Raw genomic sequence first — 19543 nt, forward strand, 5'->3', positions numbered from 1 at the left:
AAATACTCTGTGATTAGAAGGCTGAATCTCTTTTTTGAATGCAATAATTATCTGTTATCATGAGGCCATCATTTCATCACATTTGATTATGATAAAATGATTGTGATAATCACAATGACAATTACGTCTTTTGTCTACAATTTGACTTGTGTTGATTGATGAAGAATGATGTCAAATATAGGCTATGTTTTTCTCTTATTGTTTAGAATAAGAGACTAAATGTGATTGTTTAAATATATGATTTTTATTTTACATTTACATTAAATTAATTTATAAATATTTAAGTTTTTAAAATTGTTTGTGTGCTTCTTTTGTGATAAAATTTGTAAAAATTTCTGAATTTTTGTTTATTAAAATTATAAAAGAACTGTGTGACATTTGGTATTATATTCAAATATCAACAAATTTTCTGTTAAGTTTAACATAACTGAAATATTTATTCTTTTACAAAGATTTTTTTTACTAGTGCAATTTAACATTAGTATTTCAAACAGAACTTACTTGTTAGATACAATTCAAAAATTAGAATATATTAAAATTCACAAATTTAAATTGTAATATGTATTAAATCTACGGAATATATTGTAAACGAATAAAATTTTACAAAAGAATTAGAAGAAAAAATTTTATTTCATTATCATAGTATAAAATTTGTTTAACACAAATATAAAGTAACCTAAGTAAAGTTAGATTCTTGAAACCTTCATTTGTTTGTTGCATCTAGAAAGACACACAAACAAAACATTAACATAGCAACTAGCCATTTTTTAAATAAATTTTATTATTGAAAATATAAGTAGCGAGATATTTTTACTATTAAATTTGTTTTGTTTGTTTTTTTTTTTAAATTCAAGTAAATACTTATGTATTTCTATATACAACAAAACGTATAATATAGAAGTGTCTATATTAAACAGTTGTATACAAATTGTACTATCTTTTGAAAATATGTTTTCAGAAACAATAAAACTTGTGTTATCATTTCAGTATATTTAGTTAAGAAATGAGTTGGCTGTAATGTTTCAAGGTGCTTTTTTTATGTTACATTTTCTCAAGCTGCTGCATGGAAATAGAAAGTAAAGCATATTATCTATGTTGATTGAATAATGGAATTGCAATCAGTTTGTATACAAAGCAGAATATAAAATCAAATTGAGAAAGGAAAAATAAAGATTGCGAGAGATTATTAAATGTAATTTTATTTTTTAACTTCTTGAACTGTGTTTTTATAAATTGTGTCCTGAGTAGCAAAAATTTAAATGTAGTTACCATGTTTTATTATTATTATTAGTCTAAAAATTATTTTCAGTTCTGTATGATAATTTCAGATATGAAAAGAATGAATTTAAATTTTATATATTTTTTTAATTGCCTTAATATTGTTAAATTATATAATGTACACTCTGTAACCAATAACCAGCGTGAAAAATCCAAACAAAGGTTGGCAAACGCTTTCGATGCCCCTCCTAGGCTCTTCTTTAGGCCAAATTTGCTGTAACTGGATTCTTACAATCGAATGTTTTAAATCAGAGTGTGCTTCACTTCTAGATGTTCAAATATGGAAGGCAATTTCGTTCTGTTTCAAAAAAATTATATAATTTGTACTAGTGGAGATACGATGTGCACATCATATAATAATGTGTATCATATAATAAATCACGATTTTTCATCCAATAAATATGGCCAAACTGTTGAGAGATTCATTTCTTCTTTAAAATTGATGCAGGTTAATTTACGATCTGCTTTGAATATTTCCATCGCTTCCAAAGTTCTTAGGTGTTCCTGATGACGGATGGTGTGGATAACTCTTGCCTCATTATAAAATCGGGGTTATGTCCGGGTTTGTCACATATGTAGATAATGCTGTTGTACATTTGTTGTGGGTGATATCTGATTTATGTTCTTTTACCCTAGTGGCTAATGGACGTTTGGTGGATCCTATGTAAATCAATTGCCTCTGCCATCTGTCATCTATTAACGGAATGGTATATATTCCTGGAAGCCTGTTTGTGTTATGGGCGTCTTTTCCATTTTTCAATAAATTGTATATAGAAGGGTTTCTTCTGTATGTAATTTTAATTCCTCTTTTCTTTGAAATCTGATTATAGGACCTATATTGTTTTTAGTTGTGGGTTGTACGTTACTGCATTTGCCAACCTATGTTTGGATTTTTCACGCCGGATATTGGTTACGGAGTGTACATTTTTTGTCTTCTATGACCCGGTGTGGGGAAACTTATGTTTTTATTGTTAAATTATAATTGAACAAACATACAATGTATTGTATCTAAAAATAATAATAATATATTATTATTCAGTTTTGCTAATATCAACAAGAAGAAAAGCACATTGCATTTCATAAATTAGTTTTATATGTATAACAAACATGAATATTATATATCGTATTAAACTGAGAAGTAAAAATTTAGATACTTTATTATTACAAAAACATTTAGTGCCAAAAAGCATTTTCAGACTTAATTTTTAAGAACACAAACTTATTTTAAAATAGATAAGAAAATTTAAACAATTTTTTTTTTTTTTATGTTTAGAAATTGTAATTAAATATACTTTTATAATAATATTTATTGTTAAAAAGAAATTATAATACTATACAAATTATTTACACAAAAATATAATATTTTTTGCTTAAAGTATGTTTTTTTAGAGCTAGCAACTGTTATTTTAATGACATTGATAATTCTCAGCAATTTTTAACAGTTTTGATTCATAAGGATATTTATTTATGGGAATACCTTAGTAGAAAGCATTTTATTATGTTGTATCTACAGTAGTGACCATAGAAGTTTCATCATCTAGATATATACCAAAAAGCATTCAACAGATGTGCAAAGTAGCATATTTAAACTATTATCCAATTTGTAATGATAACATATGTAGTACAGAAAAGAAACAAACAATAAAACAAAAAAATGCAATTCATTACATTTAATGCTACATTGAATTTAAGTGTTATAACCATGGTCTCACCAATAAGCACTATTTAAAGATTTGCCATTCAGTTATAGAAAGAAAAAAAGTTTTTAATATAAGTAGATCTGTAAAACATAACATGAATAATTGAAAAATTGAATTTTTTATCATTATAATTTTAACTAATTTTTGTTTTGTTATTTTTATAGACTGATCTGTCTGGAATTAGGTGGCGCCGTCTTTGGGCTAGCAGTGTATTTTGTGTTGATCCGCTGGATGATCCTGTATTGTCTTCATTTAGTAAGTGCCTAGCAGCAAATATATTGTGTGTATGGAGACGTGTGATTTCTCGTGGCCATGAACAGCAACACAGTAGTTTGCATGAGACAAATCAATTGAGTTTTAATAAAGAATTGTGGATTTTTTGGTATAGAGAAGAACCAGAATTAACTGGCTTAATAAGTCCTGAGTTAACAGGTAATTTTCTATTTTTTATTGACTATGTTTTGCAATAAATGCTTATGATTTTTATTAATTATAAATATTGCAACAAATTTCTTTTTAAATTTTGAACTATTAGAACATTTTTAAAAATTGTATATAATTTAGTGAAACATTAAGACCATTTCCTTATTTTATTTAAAGTAGAAAAGTAAAAATGTTCAATAAATAATTTACAGTTTAATAATAATAATAAGCATGTGCTATAATTTATTGCTTAATGTTTAAATGTTATCCAATTGTTACTTATATATATATATAATATTCTTGCAACCTTTATAATTATATTTTATGTCTAAGTTAAAAGAGTTTGTCTTACACATTACTATTTTCTTACATTACTGAATCTAATTATTCAAGGCTCACCTGCACTTTTATTTGTAAGAATCATTTGTGTTAGATATTAGTGTTATGATATGTTATGTTAGTAATGTTACTAGCCTTTGTGAGCAAAGGCTAGCAACATTACTAAAACTTAATGGAATTTATATTAATGTATGGTGGATAAAATGAATACATACCAAAAAAATCAAACTTGTGTTTGAACAGTGTTGGGTTATCAATTTTTTTTAGTGAATGAAAGGATTAAGCTACCATTAAAATGTAAAATCAATTGTCTTCTGGTGTTATTTATTAAATATTAATATAAAAGACAATGTTTAATGAAAAACAAGCACTTTTAATAAAACTGTTCATCCTCATCAGGTGATTGGAACAGAATACAGATTACAAATTTAAAACAATTGAACTTTTAAAGCCAGTTGGACAAAGAAAAAAAAAAGGAAGAGGAGTAGTAGTAGAGTGAGGGGAGAAGAATTCATTATTTCAACATTTTAACTAGCAAAACCCAATGTTCCAATAGTTAGACTGGATTGGTTGCATTGGCTAGAAGTAATTATAGGTATTGTTTCCCAAATGTAAACTAAAGCAGGATATGAACAAGGATGAAACAATCAGACTTTTGCCCAATCACGATTGAAAGCATTATGTAATACTGCTTTAGCCAATTCAGTTGTGCACCATGCTGCAAGATGTCCGTTTTATATTTTTTATTAGTCATTATAATAGTATGTGTTATAATAACTTATAAGGGTTAAACTAGCTAAAAGTAATTAAAGAATTTCAAAATAGTTTGAGGAAGAGAATGTCTTTCATTGAGTTCTCTATGTCTATGTAATGCATATCTGTTCTGAAGACTTCTGCCATGCAAATGTATTTCTTTATCACTGAGACAAATATATTTATCTAGTAGATGATTATTAAAAAATAAGCAATTTTGGCAGTATTTATGCTTTTTTATTTCAGTTGATGCATAAAAATGCAAGTGAACCTTGAATCATCAATTTAGGTATAATGTAAATATATCTTGTTTCAATGAAATGATTTATAGATTTTTGTCAATTTCAGAAAAATAAAATGCATTTTTGTCAAAATATCAAGAAATTTGCATTTTGAAATTTGAAATGAATTTTAAAAAATAAAATTTAAGGAGTTTTCCATTTAGTTCATAAAAACATCATCCAATTACTGGTTAATGTTAATAATAAAAGTTTACTCTGTCACTAAACCAGTAAATCAGCAAAATATATATATATCCTCCAATTAGCAATGGCATGTAGAAATTAAGACCCATTTAAAACATGTGATTCAAATTTAGAACACCAGCATGAAGATATTCTCTTAAAAATGGATGAAAGTGTTTGTTTTCCAAAGTGAATGGTCCTTTTTCTGGTTTATTGGTTTAGTGACAAAATAGAACTTTTATTATTAATTTAGTTAGTTCATTTAAATAAAAAATTTAGAGATATAATATATTGCATTGTCTAAAAATTATTTACTATTACTAGTACTGCTACTACTTATTCACTATTATTCATTTTGCAAACAAAATTTAATTTATTTATATATGAAACTTAAATTAAATGTTTTATGTTGAAAATTTTGAATCAGAATGTAGACTTTTATTAAGATATATATACTAGTGTTGCAATGAATAGTATATTTGGCCAAACTATTTGGCTTGATTAATGCACATACGAAAATTGGCCCGCTGTCACTACGCTTTGCCAATCGCATTAATTCTTGACAGTTGTAGTGAACACACATAAGCGTCATGGCAGTATGTGATAAATGATGATATCAAATGTGGATAACAATGAAATGACCTATTAGTGTAAATAACGGGAAAAAAAACAGAGAAGGACCACGAAGTGAAAATGTGAAAATAAATATGAAATTGAGTTGATAACATAATCGAACAAGTTGAGGCAGCTTATTGGTGCGAAATTTGCGGCCGCCAATGCCAAGTAATTGTTCTCATAGACTTCGGAAAGCTAAACGCTTGTAATGAAGGTCACTTAAGCCTTGGTCACACTATGCGATTTCCAGCCGCACAGGCGACTGCAACTGCGACAGCTGTTCCCGTTAACTAGTAATCCCCCTCGAAAACCGGCACGACTGCAACCGCAACTAGAAACAAAAAGTTTGTTCTACTTGCGACGATTGCAAACACGCATCCAATCAGAAAACGTCTTTGTGCCACGTCATACTTTGTGTTGTATATTTGTCAACATATCTTGATTATAACATTTGTATTAGCTCAGTTTCAGTACATTTAAATGTTATATTTGATATAAATCAAATCTGAATTTATAAAAGTTATTGTTAGATTTATTTTAAAAAGTTTGATTACTTTTAATAATATACAATTGAATAAAATAAATGCTTATATAAAAGAAAAAAATATATTGATTATAAATGAATTAAATCATTCAAGCTTTCCTGTAAACAACACTTACCCCCAAATATTCACTTTTATAAGATTGATAAATAGCATCCAAACTTCTGGGATAATGACTGATATCGAATTATGGGTTACTCTAAATTGATATGCCAAACTACGAAACGTTTCGCCTAAATTATACAGTATATAAGCATTCGTATTCATATGGATATATCCCCTATAACCTTTGGCATCCGAAAGCCATAATTCATTCATCAGCTGGTGAAAGCAAGATTGTTTAGCCCGTTGATTTTCATTTCGCCAAGTTTTAACCCAGCATGAATGTTTTCTCTTATTTTTCTCTTCGTATATTCTCGCTAGCTTTAACAAAATTATCGCCTTTTTTCTTTTATTCATTTCAGAAAAGGAACTGCTTGCCAGTTTAATATTTAAAAAAAATGGCTAAAATTTCGTAAATAATCTGAAGTGAAACGTAAAATGTTGGTAAACTCACAAAAGAAGTCAAAAACAAGCTACTGTAATTTTATTGGTTTATTATAGGGTCACATGTTTCCGAGTTGCAACGCCAGCGAAAATGTGTGACCACGAGTAGACGTGTTCGACTCGTGCATGTTGTGGTCGCCTGCACGGCTGGAAATCACATGGTGTGACCAGAGCTTTAGTGTGCATGGGCGAAAGCCTGGGGCTGTTCAGGCTACCAAGCTGTCTCGAATCTGTGAAATCATAACTGTGACTTATACTGACGTCCTATCTGTCTCTTTTCTTTGTTATTGCCAGGATATGAGTCATGTAATTGTAAAATGGGAAATATTTTCTTAGCACGCCTAAATTTTACAAAAGGAACACACCCTCAAATTTTTAAGTTTCTAGCACCCGTAGTTTTGACACTGCGTTAATAATCCTATCAGGACTTGTTCTTTTATATACGAGTATACAGATGACTAAACTACATAATAAGTAGATAGTTTTCATTTGATTTGTTATCTTTTTTTGATCTCTTGAAAAAATAACTTAGTTATATTACTTTTTCTTTGATCTTTTAGATAAATAAGCAAAAAATTGCACTTTCTTGAACTTGAAATGTATCAGTAACACAAAAACCTTTCACATTTTGTTTCTAGCAATTTAATCACTAAGTATAAACATTTTCGGTTGTTTTGAATGGCCTTCTTCAGGTACAATAAGGTCAGTTGGAACGTCGGTTAGCGAATATTAACATGACGTCAGTGTTTATGAAGGTTTCTTCTTACTAGTGACATCATTGCTAAGAAAGTTAAACGATTCAGATTTCATAAAGTTAGTAAAATTTTATACCTATTTATTTCGTTTTTATATATTTAAAATTTGGATGTTTTAAACTTGATTTCAAATATTCAAATAATATAGCAATATTTTATGAAGAAAAAAAATACACAGTTGAAATTAATTCTGTAATTTATATAAAATTAATTATTGTAAATCTTAAACATTGTACAGTTTGTTAAATTAAGCACTGAATAAGTTTAAACATATAATGTTTTAATGTAGGGAAAAAATTAAAGTAAAAATGATGTGCAAAAAGAAGAAAAACTGTTATTAAAACTAATTAAGCTAACATGATAACACACACAAAACCTTTTAAATCAGCCAAAAATGATTCTTTAATGCACTAAGCAAATCTTTTAAAGCTGTTTTAAACAGCTATCTTCAAGCTAACATGATAAATTTTAAATGTTCTAAAATTGAACAGAACATAGAATACAATTTTTCAAACATGAGCTTAAATTTAAATTAAAATCAAATACAACAATATGATTGGCTGTTGAAGAGTATATACAAATTTGTATATCATAGAAAATGTATTTCATTTCTATCCATTGGAAATTCACACCTTGCTTTCTACACTTGAGACATCATACTAGATTCATAAATTTTAGGGCCATTCTCAATCAGGGATAAACAAAGGTAGAAAGATGGATTGTTAATTGGGCTAAAAATGTTTACATTATTCAGATTTCTTTATTGTTAAAGGTACATCATTTAAGCTGTAGTGTTTAAAATTATGACCAGGGAATTGAAATACTAAATTTTGAGTAAGATATTAATGGATAAAAGATTTGCCATTAAAAATATTCAAATGTTTAGAAGAATTTAAAATTTAATTGTTTCTGTTAATAAAGATTTTCATTGGAGATAATAGTCTAAGCTAGGACATTGTCAATGACTTATTTAATTTTTTAAACAAAACAATCTATAAATATTAAAGGATATTATAGAACATCCTGCAAGATAGTCTAAACAGGAAGATAATACATTCTCGTATCTGTTAGGATTAAGAAAAATCAAAATAACCAATTTGTTGGTTTCATATTAAATGACAGCTGTTTGACAGATATCTTAGAAATCTTTATTTGAAACAGTAGAGCTAAAGTAAAAAAATTGTGCCAGTTAGAATCTGAAATAAAATACTTTCCCAATTTTGTGATTTAAAAATTTTTTAAAAATACTTTTTATGAGCCATTTAGTTTTTAATAATGTCTTTGATCTTTTATGCGATATTAGCATAAATGAGACTAATCGGTTAAGAAACTTGATTTGATGGATTTAAGTTACTAAGAATAAACACTTTTAATATATTGTTTCATTTTGTGTGATATTTAAAATATTCAAAATAAGTTAAAATGATTAATTCACTAATTCCAAATTAAGATATTTTTTGTTAATTTAAGGAATAATTATTGTTTTTATGAAAAATGCATTGATGTCATTGTTTTATACTATATTGCATTCTCTTTATACATTATTTGGCACCACTTTGACAAAGATATTTTGTGTATGTTGACAATGTCAATGTTATGTTTTTCGTCAAAAGTGTTTGTTCTCAATAAATTGATTCAAACTGAGATTCTTAACTGATTATTTTTATACTGGTGTTTGTTGTCATTTCTATATAAATAATGCTAATTGAACTACATTGAGCCACTTTTTTTATAATGAAAGAAAAATGCGTGAATATAAAACTGCAAATAAATGTTGTTGAATAGTTGTATTTCAAAGTAATTTTATTACATTGTCGTACATCATATTTTGAATTTATAAAGTACCTTTAGTAGTCCAACCCCAAAGTTCTGCATCACTTCACAATATTTTCATTTGCATTGCAATTTATAATAATTTTTTTAAGCAATTTTAATTAGATAACTATAAATAATATTTTGATAATAATTGATGAAAATCTAAAGAATACTTGATAGTAATACAAAATGAAAATACTATTATTTCAAATAATGTAATGCAAATTATTTAATAAAGTTAAAATTGGCAATTACTCTTAAATTAATTGTTGAATGGACATTGCATCATTCTATGACGTATCAAAGGTCAAAGTTTCACATCTTACGGGACCTAAAATATTTGACTTTTTTGAGATTTCAGATTTTTCTTTTAATATACTGGATATCTATTTTTGAATGAACCATTTCGTTTTCTGTAAGAATTTCACTTCTATTCAAACATTTCATGTCAATGAAGTGAGGTTAATAGTTAGGGTTTGCAGTTTCGTGTTGCTTTATTATATAGATAGTGTTTTAATTAAACATATACAATTCTTTTTCCAAAAACTACTTTTTCAAAGATTACAACTTTATTATCCTAGCACTTTTGAATTCTTACAATCTATCTTAAGGGGCAGTCAACATAAAAAATGTGGTGCCAAGTTTCAAACAATTCGTTGATTAAAAAAACAGCCATGTAAAAGGCACAGTCTAACATACAGAACAAAAAATAAATAAATAATTACACATTTTTAACTAATGTATAATTATTTTTTATTTTCAATCAGTATTCTTGAGGTGCAGTTGGTTAAAAACTGCACCTCAAGAATACTGATTGGAAAATAACAAATTCATTTGAGAGATGGTGTGTCAAATGGATATGTATACTAGTACAGCATTTCTGAAATTATGGATTCTAAAATAATACTACCTTTTGCAGAAATACTTGTATTACTTGTATTTACTGAAATATTTTCTAAGAATTAGGAACAATAGATGGATCTTTGAAGTGCTGAAAATTTTTAATAACTTTTTTCTTATAATAAGTTTATAGAATGTGTATATACAAAATTGATTTCACTTTTCTATTTTGAATAATATCAAAATAGATATTTTGTGTCAAATTGTAGTATTTAAGTTGTAATGGTTTTGAAAATATTTTCTTGTTTATTCGAACTTTTAGGTAACAATAAATTGTAAAAAATAATCAACAGATTAACTTTGGCAGAAATGAATCAATAAATAATTATTAAGGAATTCTTTTTGTGTGTATACAAAATGAAATTGACAAAAATCTTACAATCTGAGTGGTACATTTTAAAAAAGATTCATTAAGTTTGAAAAATACTACAAGTTTTTTTTTTATAAAGTGAAATAAACTCCTGAATAATTTTGAAACAGTCTGTTTTATGATCATCGGTCATCAGTCTTACATTTTGTAATAGTTAAATTTCATTAACTTACTTCAATTTCACTTTTTATTATTTGTTACAAATTTAAATTGGCCTGAACCATTTTTAATAAAAATCTACTTAATGTTACATTTCACATGTAAAAGCTATTATCAATAATGCATAATTTTATTTTGTTATATAATATACAGTGATTCCAGTTTACCAGATTTTTTAAAAATTTTATATAATAAACATTTGGGTCACAGAACCATTACAAACAAATTTATTGGGTCGTGTGAGCAAAATATTTGAGAAATGCTGCTATGTGTAGTATGATTAATATTCTTGAGGTACAATTTTAACCAATTTGTGATGATTTTTTTATTTTTTGTTTTAATTGTTAGGCTGTGCTTTGGTTTCTTATGTTGACTATTCTTTAAGATGTAAAGCATGAACATGAAAAAATTAGGATAATAAATATGTAAACTGAGAAAAAGTATTTTTTTTAAATCTTCTGTGTACATAAATAACTCACTACTCATCACACCAGAGGTTCTGGATACGTAACTTTTGTGTACAGTTTTTGATGATAAATATATGTATTTTGATTTCTTGTTTTACAGTTGAACCTGTATCTCAAACATGTTTTGTCTCAAAATTATTTTTTCCCATGCATTTTCAACCTTCAATTAATTTTTTTCCAAATTCAATATATTTTCCACACTTATCTCAAATAATTTCCCCCCCAAAACCTCTATATTTCAAATTATGGATTGAAGTGTCGATTACAAATTTAAAGCTCAGCTAAATTTAAAGCAATTTTGATAGCATGAATTGTAGTTGAGAAACATCTCTTGCAAAACCTATTCAAAATGGAAATCTGAAAAATATTCAGGTTTCCATTTTGTGGCAACAGCAAAATACCAGCGGAAACATCAAGAGAGGGGTGGAGAAGAAAGGGGGGAAAACAGCTTAATTTTTTTAAAAACTGTAATGTATTAACTTCTATCCACAAGAAAATTTTTAAAAAAACGTTTTTTAAAATTGTAATGTACAACTGTCTATCTGCAAAAAGATTTAAAATAATTAGTTAAAAATCATATTTTACAAGATTTTAATTTATACAACGTGCAACCTAAAGTTGATCGAGGAGGGGCATGGCTTGAAAAGTGTACAGTACAAAAAAGATGTACCATATCAACTCAACTAAATAAAGATAATTGATGAAAAACTTGCCAGGTGTCTTCAAAATACACTATAAAACTAGTGTTTAATAATTCAGATTCAGGTTTCTATTTTGAAACCAGAAAACATATTCAGTACTGTATGATTCCAGTTTACACAGGTTTTACTATACAGTACATAGTTGCAATTATCACTGCATTTCTCTGATTGGCTACAAGTTTGGCTTGCATGTTATTGGTTGTTAGAAAGTCAGGCATCAGAAACTATAGACAAATTGTTTCTGTTAAGGTATGTCAAAAATGTTTTATTTACACCTATCACAAGTAGGTACTGCACTTGCTATTGTATTAATAAAATACCCTACCTCCAATCAAAGATATTACTGTTTACTGTGTAGGAATCTCTATATCTTGAAACTGTTTATATGGAATTTATTTCTCTTTTTCACAAGATTTGAGATAGACAGGTTCAACTGTAATTAAAAATTAATAGAAAGAAATTAATTTATAGGGAAAAACTATTGGAGTAACTGTTAATATGATTTTTAATTTTAAGCAATTTTGAATCAATAAAGTAGTAAGTCTTCAGGGACATGCACACAAATAAAAACAGTTCTGAGAAAAAAAATATATTCACACTAACTACTGAAAATCTGAGCTTTAGCCATCAAAAGTACCTAAGAATGTGTGATTTATTAAAAGTTATTCCAATAAAGCAATTTATTTCTAAATTCAAAAGATGTAAAATAAAAGAATGATATCAAAAGTAAAAAAAAGATGCTTTAATAAAGAAGTAAATGTATTTAAAGAAACAGAAAAAACATTTCATTCTGATAAGTACGCTGAAATAAAAGATATATGAAATTTTTATCAGAAAATAAATAAGTTACCTAAAGGCAAGCCAAATACTGTATCAAGTAATTCTTTTATTTGATAAAGTAAATGACTAAGAAATTTATAAAAATAGAAACAAAATTTATGAAGTGAAAACAATAAAAAAAAGAAAAGAAACACAGTTTCAATAAGAACTTTATAGGATTTACCAGCTTCTACTGACAGACTGGTTTCACTTTGATTATAAAAGTAAAATACTCCAGAAACTGGGTTATACTCTGGAAACTCCTTATCTTGATATTCACCCATCAAAATGATGCAAGTTCAGAAAAACAAAAGGTTTTAGAAGACCCAAAAACGACTTTAGGTCACAAATTTCAAATAGATGGAATACCTAACATTTTGGTGTTCGAATGTGTTAGGCACTGAAGCACACCCAATAATGTTCCCTTAGATACCCGACAATGTGAGAAACTAAATTTTGCCGTAATGTGACTTATGATTATCTCATGCATAATATATATAAGGAAATAGCATCATATGCAGACAACAAGATTAACATACAGATGTAGTCCCTACATGTTTAAATTGCTCAGAAATGAAAAAGACTTGATCAACTACAACAGAACACCAGGCATATATAAGATACCTCTGAGAGATGAAAGGTTCCAGAGAGAATTAATCTACATAGGTTTGGCTGTGAGGTCCCCGAAAAAGTGCATAATCAAACACACTGCCAATACAGATAATGGCAGACAAACTACTGCTCTCTCAATACATGCAAGAAGGGATGAAATTAAACCAGATTTACAATTGGTTATGTTAATTAGAACAATGACAAACACAGACTGACTCAAAGAACTGGAAGCACTAGAGATTTTTAAAGCAGAAGGACAAGAAAAATATATAAATTTTAAAGAAGAGAGGCACTTTTCACAAGCATGGCAGGCCCTCTTTGATACATCATTATGAAAACAGTTTTATAATTTCAACATTTGGACACATCCTATTGGTTGATTTTAAAGGCTTTTAAATTCAAATTTTCATATAAGCTCATCTGTGCCTGACACATTCAAACACCAAAATGTTAGATGTTCCATCTATTTGAAATTTGTGACCTGAAATAGGTCTTAGAAGACAGAAAATATTTGTTTTTCTGAACTTGTACAGTACTATTCTGCTGGGTGAATACCAAGGTAGGAAGTTTTGAAGTTAGATTATTTTATATAGTACATTTAATGTATTAAGAAACAATTGCCTACATTTACCAAAATAATAAAAACATTAATGTTTTTAATCTATTTTTATAGAATATCTTCAGGATAGTTTGGTATTTAAACAAACAAAAATAAGTTTGAAATAAACATTCAAAACTGTCAAATGGAAATAAAACAAAACAAAATAAAATATCTGATATGCATAATAAAAATTAATTATTTATCATTACTAGAATATTAAAATGACTAAAATAACATTTAAGTGAGATAATGATTCAAAGATTTAGGCAACATAAACTTTCAAGAATGAGGAGATGATTCTTCATGTTCAGTGTCTTTTAATTTTTGATTAAATATTTCAACACATTTTGTCATTGCAGCATAAGAAGAAATTATTTGGAATAATACTAAGGTTGTCAGAAACAGAATGAATGATGACTACAATACTACTATAGTCATTCACTGGAATTCTAAGTTAATGCATCAAATCAATGCAAAAATTATGCCACTGAATGAACAAGAGTAATCTTTAGACATTTCATACTAGTAAATGATTGCATATGGCTTCCTATCTGTGGTTAATCAGGCGGTTGTCATTTACTGGGTTTTTCTGCCTTCATAAGAGCATGGTTAATTTTCAGACATATTATTAAATTGATTCATCTTTCTATAAAACAAAATACTTTAAAGCATATGTGCAAGCAGACATGTGGAGTTTGAGTCAGAAAAAGTGGATCAACTCTGACTCCATCTCCTGCATTTTTATTATGTACTTTATATTAGATTAACCTCCTAAATCAACAATTAGTGAGATGCAAAGAAACTTCACAAAGTAGAGAAATCATCATAAAATAAGATCTTGCATTATAGGAACATTCTATAATGCAAGATCTTATTTTATGATGATTTCTCTACTTTGTGAAGTTTCTTTGCATTTCACTAATTGTTGATTTTCTTTTCAGAAATTTATATTCAAATACACTGCGATAGCCAATTCTAAATTTTTATTGTCAAAAGATCCATATAAAATGGATAAGACAACTTATATTAAATCTAGTGTTTTTGAATACTTTACTATCTATATGAATCTATTGAATATATGAATCTATATATCTATTGAATACAAATGGAAAACATTTTGCATCAAATGTATGGTTGATGATGATAATGCTGATAATGAAAAAGTTTAGGAGAGAAAAAAGATAAAATAGTATCAGCTTCAATATTATGATTCAGTTGGTAGTGATGAAACACCATTCTTGGTTAAATTAATATAATCAAAGTATATTTTAAATTATTATTTAGAGGTAAGATCTGAGTCTGTCTTTCTAAAATTAATGAGTTGGAGTCAGGAGCTTGATCTAACCAAGGCCCAGATTCACAAACACTTTGTTTTGTAACTTACAATGAAATTCGTCATAAGTTGGCAGATGCAAAAAATCTTGTATTCACAAAGCACATCGTAAGCTACAATACTGTAAAAAGTCTTGTAACTGCTATGATATCTAAGAGCTCTCGTAAAGTTTAGGTATGGATGATCGAGTATTTGGTTCTGTCATTAGATAATTGATTTGATCATTTTTCTGATTATTTCTTCTAAACTTTCCTGATTTGAAACTTCTAAACTGTTATCAAATGACGAAAAATTGATAAATTCTTCATGGTGGAATAAAACTGTTTATAGAATGTTGTCCGAAAAAATCTTATTCATTATAATTTAATGTTATATTTTTTTTTGGCCAAGAAACTATTAGTTTGTCAATTTATTTCAAATTTCTTCTATATTTTTATTAATATAATTACCAGTATCAATGTTAGGTTGATTTAGTTTTACACCTAGATTGGTTACATTTTTATGCATCGTCTATTAAACATATAAATAATTAATCTAAAAGTAAATAATTCCTATCCATTTTAATTCTAAAGAAATAAAATGCTGCCTTTCCTCAGACCACAGATTAAATTCCATGTGCAGCGAGAAAATTTTAAAAGAAACATCTTCCTATTGGCTATTAAAATGGATACAGTTACTAGTAATGTCATAGGACACACTCTTGTTATCAATTTCTTCTGTTTTACCATAAGTGCTGTGATGTGTTTTGTGAATGCGAAATATAAAATATTGTTAGTTTCTCATTACTTTGATATTGGAGAGATACTATCTCGTATTACGAGACATTCTTGAATCTGGGTCCAACTCCACAGTCTTGAATTCAAGTTGCCTCTCATCAATTTGGGAAAAATAGCAGCATTCAAAATAATTCTGAACTACATCTTCACCTTAAGGGTCGATTTACACACAGCCAATCAGAATTTCATGTACGACACTCGTATGATTGAGAGAATACAGATCACGTGCCGTAGATGAAACTCTGATTGGCTATGTGTTATATTTATCGATGTTTATGCACCAAACGGTCACTGTGCCGGCACGTCACTGTTGTGTGTAAATCGACCCTAAATGGTCATTCATTGGTCTATAAAAAAAGTGTTATTATCGTCCTACAAATCTTTTTGTTTCATCCTTTTTTTCAGCTCTGGTGCAGTGAGTGCATGTTCTCCATTTAAATGCCAATTTTCCACTTAAATATTATTTTAGTCATTTAAATTTTTCCAGTATTAATTTGTAAATTTTAAACTACTGTATTTATTAATTAATAATTCATCAGTTTTATTAATTTTTATTATGTATGAGATTTTAATTTGTTTTATTATCATTTGTATGTGTGTTTATTTTGTTCCATTTCCAATTAACAGTTTTGAAAGTATTTTAAACTTTTTTTAATTGTTTGAATACAAAGATATCTTGATGATGATTTATTAAATAGATTGAAAATGTTAATGTTTAAACAATTTTTTAGGTCTGGTGGTAGTGTTTAGTAATAATATTTTCCCACTTAACAATGTTAATGTTTATTAATGAAGCAAATTATTTTTGAGTGCTTTTGCCTTTATTACTATTAAAGACATTTTCAATTTAGAAATACAGTATAACTTCTCTATTTATTTGTGCATGGAAGTAATGTTACAGTTCTTGCATGATTACTAGATATTTCTATTATCATTTTAGCAATGATGCTGACCTTTGGTATAATGAACTAATAGGGGAAGCAATACATAAGGGAGAAACAAATGTATTTCTCCAAGCAGAGAAGTAAAACACCTACACACTCCAATAATTAGATATTTTATATGCTAACAATTTCAATCTGATATTCTCAGCTTTTGTATTTCCATTCTAACAGATGCTTCAAAACAAGTAAATTTGGTTTGTTTTTAAAATCCTTTATATCAAGGTCCAACAGTATATGTTTGTTAAATCACTTCAACCCATGACCCTTGGCAGCATCTGTACTGATAGAAATATCCTTTCAGTTTGGTTTCTCTATCAAAACAATCAATGACATTTTTAGTATTTTTCTCTGATTAATAGGCAATAATTTTTATTTATTTTTTATCCAGTTTTGTTTAGTAATATATTTGTGATAAAATAAATAAATTATAAAAATATTTTCAAAGTATCATTAATCTAATTTTATCATCACTTGTTAAACTGGTATAATTTTGCCTGCTGATACAATCTATGTTTTTTTTTAGTAAAGTGATCAAAATGTTTCAAAATAAGTCACACAACCTTTTCAATCAGTAAATAAGCATTTTAATGCAACTAAGAAACTTTTTTAATTAATCATTATTATTGTATTTTGTTTTGATTTTTAAGTTTTGACTTGTATTTTAAAATGATATGTTCTTTTCCATTGGTTTAAAGAACATTTGAATTGTATTTTAGCCTGAGGATGGCTGTTTAAAACAGCTGAAAACATTTGCTTAGTTGCATTAAGTGTTTATTTGCTGATTGAAAGGATTGTTGACTGTTATTTTGATAACTTAATCAGTTAGTGGTGATTTTTCTGTAATAAAATGTATCTGCTATTTGCTAATGCATTTTGATTTAAGTTTGTAACAGTTAATTTAAATTTCATTTTATGTAATGATTCAATTCAGAAATCTTTGTAAAAGTTGTCATAATGGAAAGCAATGAATTATTTTGGTATTTAACATGTAGATAATCTATTAAAAATTCAGATATTTATGAACGTACTGATAATGTTACCAATTCTTAATCGTTTCTAAATTAATAGAAGTAACATATTTATATGAATGAGAATCTCTTTTATATTTGTTTGAAATTGGTGGTCATAAAAGTAGATAAATGAAACCAGTATTTGAAGTTATTCTTCATATCATTTCTTAATGATTGCACCATCAAATATTTTCAGTCTGCTCAAATTTTAGGATCCATTTAATTACATTATTAAGACATTTTGTATTAGATAGATGGTGTCATTTTATCTTTGAATTATGTTTGAAATATTTCATTGATTTCTGTCTGTTTTATACATTAAGCAATCAAAAATTTCATGAGTAGTTATATGATGTGTGCTTATTTACATAATCTGATGATATGATTGATAATTCAACTGTGTGTACATACATTGATCTTTTGCTACCTGATGTTGATAGAGACACCTGATACTGATAACAAAGTAAATGATAGCTTTTTCTCAATTGTATATACAGTAGAGCGTCGATAAGTGGAACCAATTGGGGACTGGGGTCCTTCCAGTTAATGATTTGTTCCAGTTTCCGACTTTGTACGAAAAAATACATTAACCTGTCCGATGTTCAAATTTTTCTCCGTTGCGTATCGCTTCCTGTTGAATTTTTCTCCGTTGCGTGTCGCTTCGTGTTGAATTTTCGTCGATTTTAAGCCTAACGAAAATTTTTATAATAATCATCGAGGCTATCGTATCGTTAAAAATTATTTCTGCATTTTGTACAAACAAAATAAATATATTAAAGAATATAAAAAACATGAAAATTATACTTTAGAAGTAAATTTAGTATCAAAAACATTCGATTCAGCACGACACAGTCCGACTGAAAATCGTTCCACTTTCCGGCCATTCCACTTACCGACGTTCCACTTATCGACGCTCTACTGTATTTAATAAAATAAAGTCCTGTTTTCATTTAAACATCTTTTTAAGGCAGAATTTAATTATGAATGTCTTGCTTATCTATCAGATTATGATAGCAGTTATAAGAATAATGTAACCATGAATATTTTTTGAAAAATATAATTTAAATTGCTAATATGTTTGTTATAAATGTTCCATTTATCCTCTGAAATATTTTTATGTGGAACAAAATAACATTTTCTACTGTTTTAAATAATATTTAAGTAAGAAAAGCTTTTAGTAGTTAATAAGTCATTTATGATATTCTTGTTTCATCCTCAGAACAGTTCTGAGTATTCATTAGTACAATAAAAAGCAAAATTATTTGTTTCATTGACATTTTTACTATTCTATTGAATTATAATATGTTATCAATTCTATATTAACAAGTAGTTACATACAGAATAAAAATTGTATAGTCTATTAAATTTATCATTTAAAAGTTATAATTTATATGGAAATTTAACTAACTCTTATCTTTTAAATTGATATAATTTGACTAAATGGTTTAAAATTTAAAAAATTATTTTGAAATTCAATACTTAGTTTTTCTGAGAAGAATTTTATTAATCTCATGAATCTTTATGACTAATCAATATAACATTATTGAATTAAAACTTACTAAATATATTCACTTTGACATTTTGGATTTTATAATATTCTTTTTACGCCAGTATGAAAATG

At 27.2% G+C, this 19543-nt stretch overlaps 1 protein-coding gene across 2 annotated transcripts in view; it reads left to right on the forward strand.

Annotated features, from left to right (window-relative positions):
- The window catches only part of skd (mediator complex subunit skuld), a 166403-nt gene that overhangs the window by 34446 nt on the left and 112414 nt on the right, over positions 1-19543 (forward strand). For both annotated transcript variants that reach the window (XM_067276197.1, XM_067276196.1), the window contains exon 2: positions 3143-3410. In XM_067276197.1, coding sequence (XP_067132298.1) covers positions 3143-3410 — 268 coding nt within the window. The remainder of the gene's footprint in view (positions 1-3142; positions 3411-19543) is intronic.

This window comes from Centruroides vittatus, unplaced genomic scaffold, assembly GCF_030686945.1.
Source record: "Centruroides vittatus isolate TY-2023 unplaced genomic scaffold, ASM3068694v2 contig_680, whole genome shotgun sequence".
Lineage (NCBI taxonomy): Eukaryota > Metazoa > Arthropoda > Arachnida > Scorpiones > Buthidae > Centruroides > Centruroides vittatus.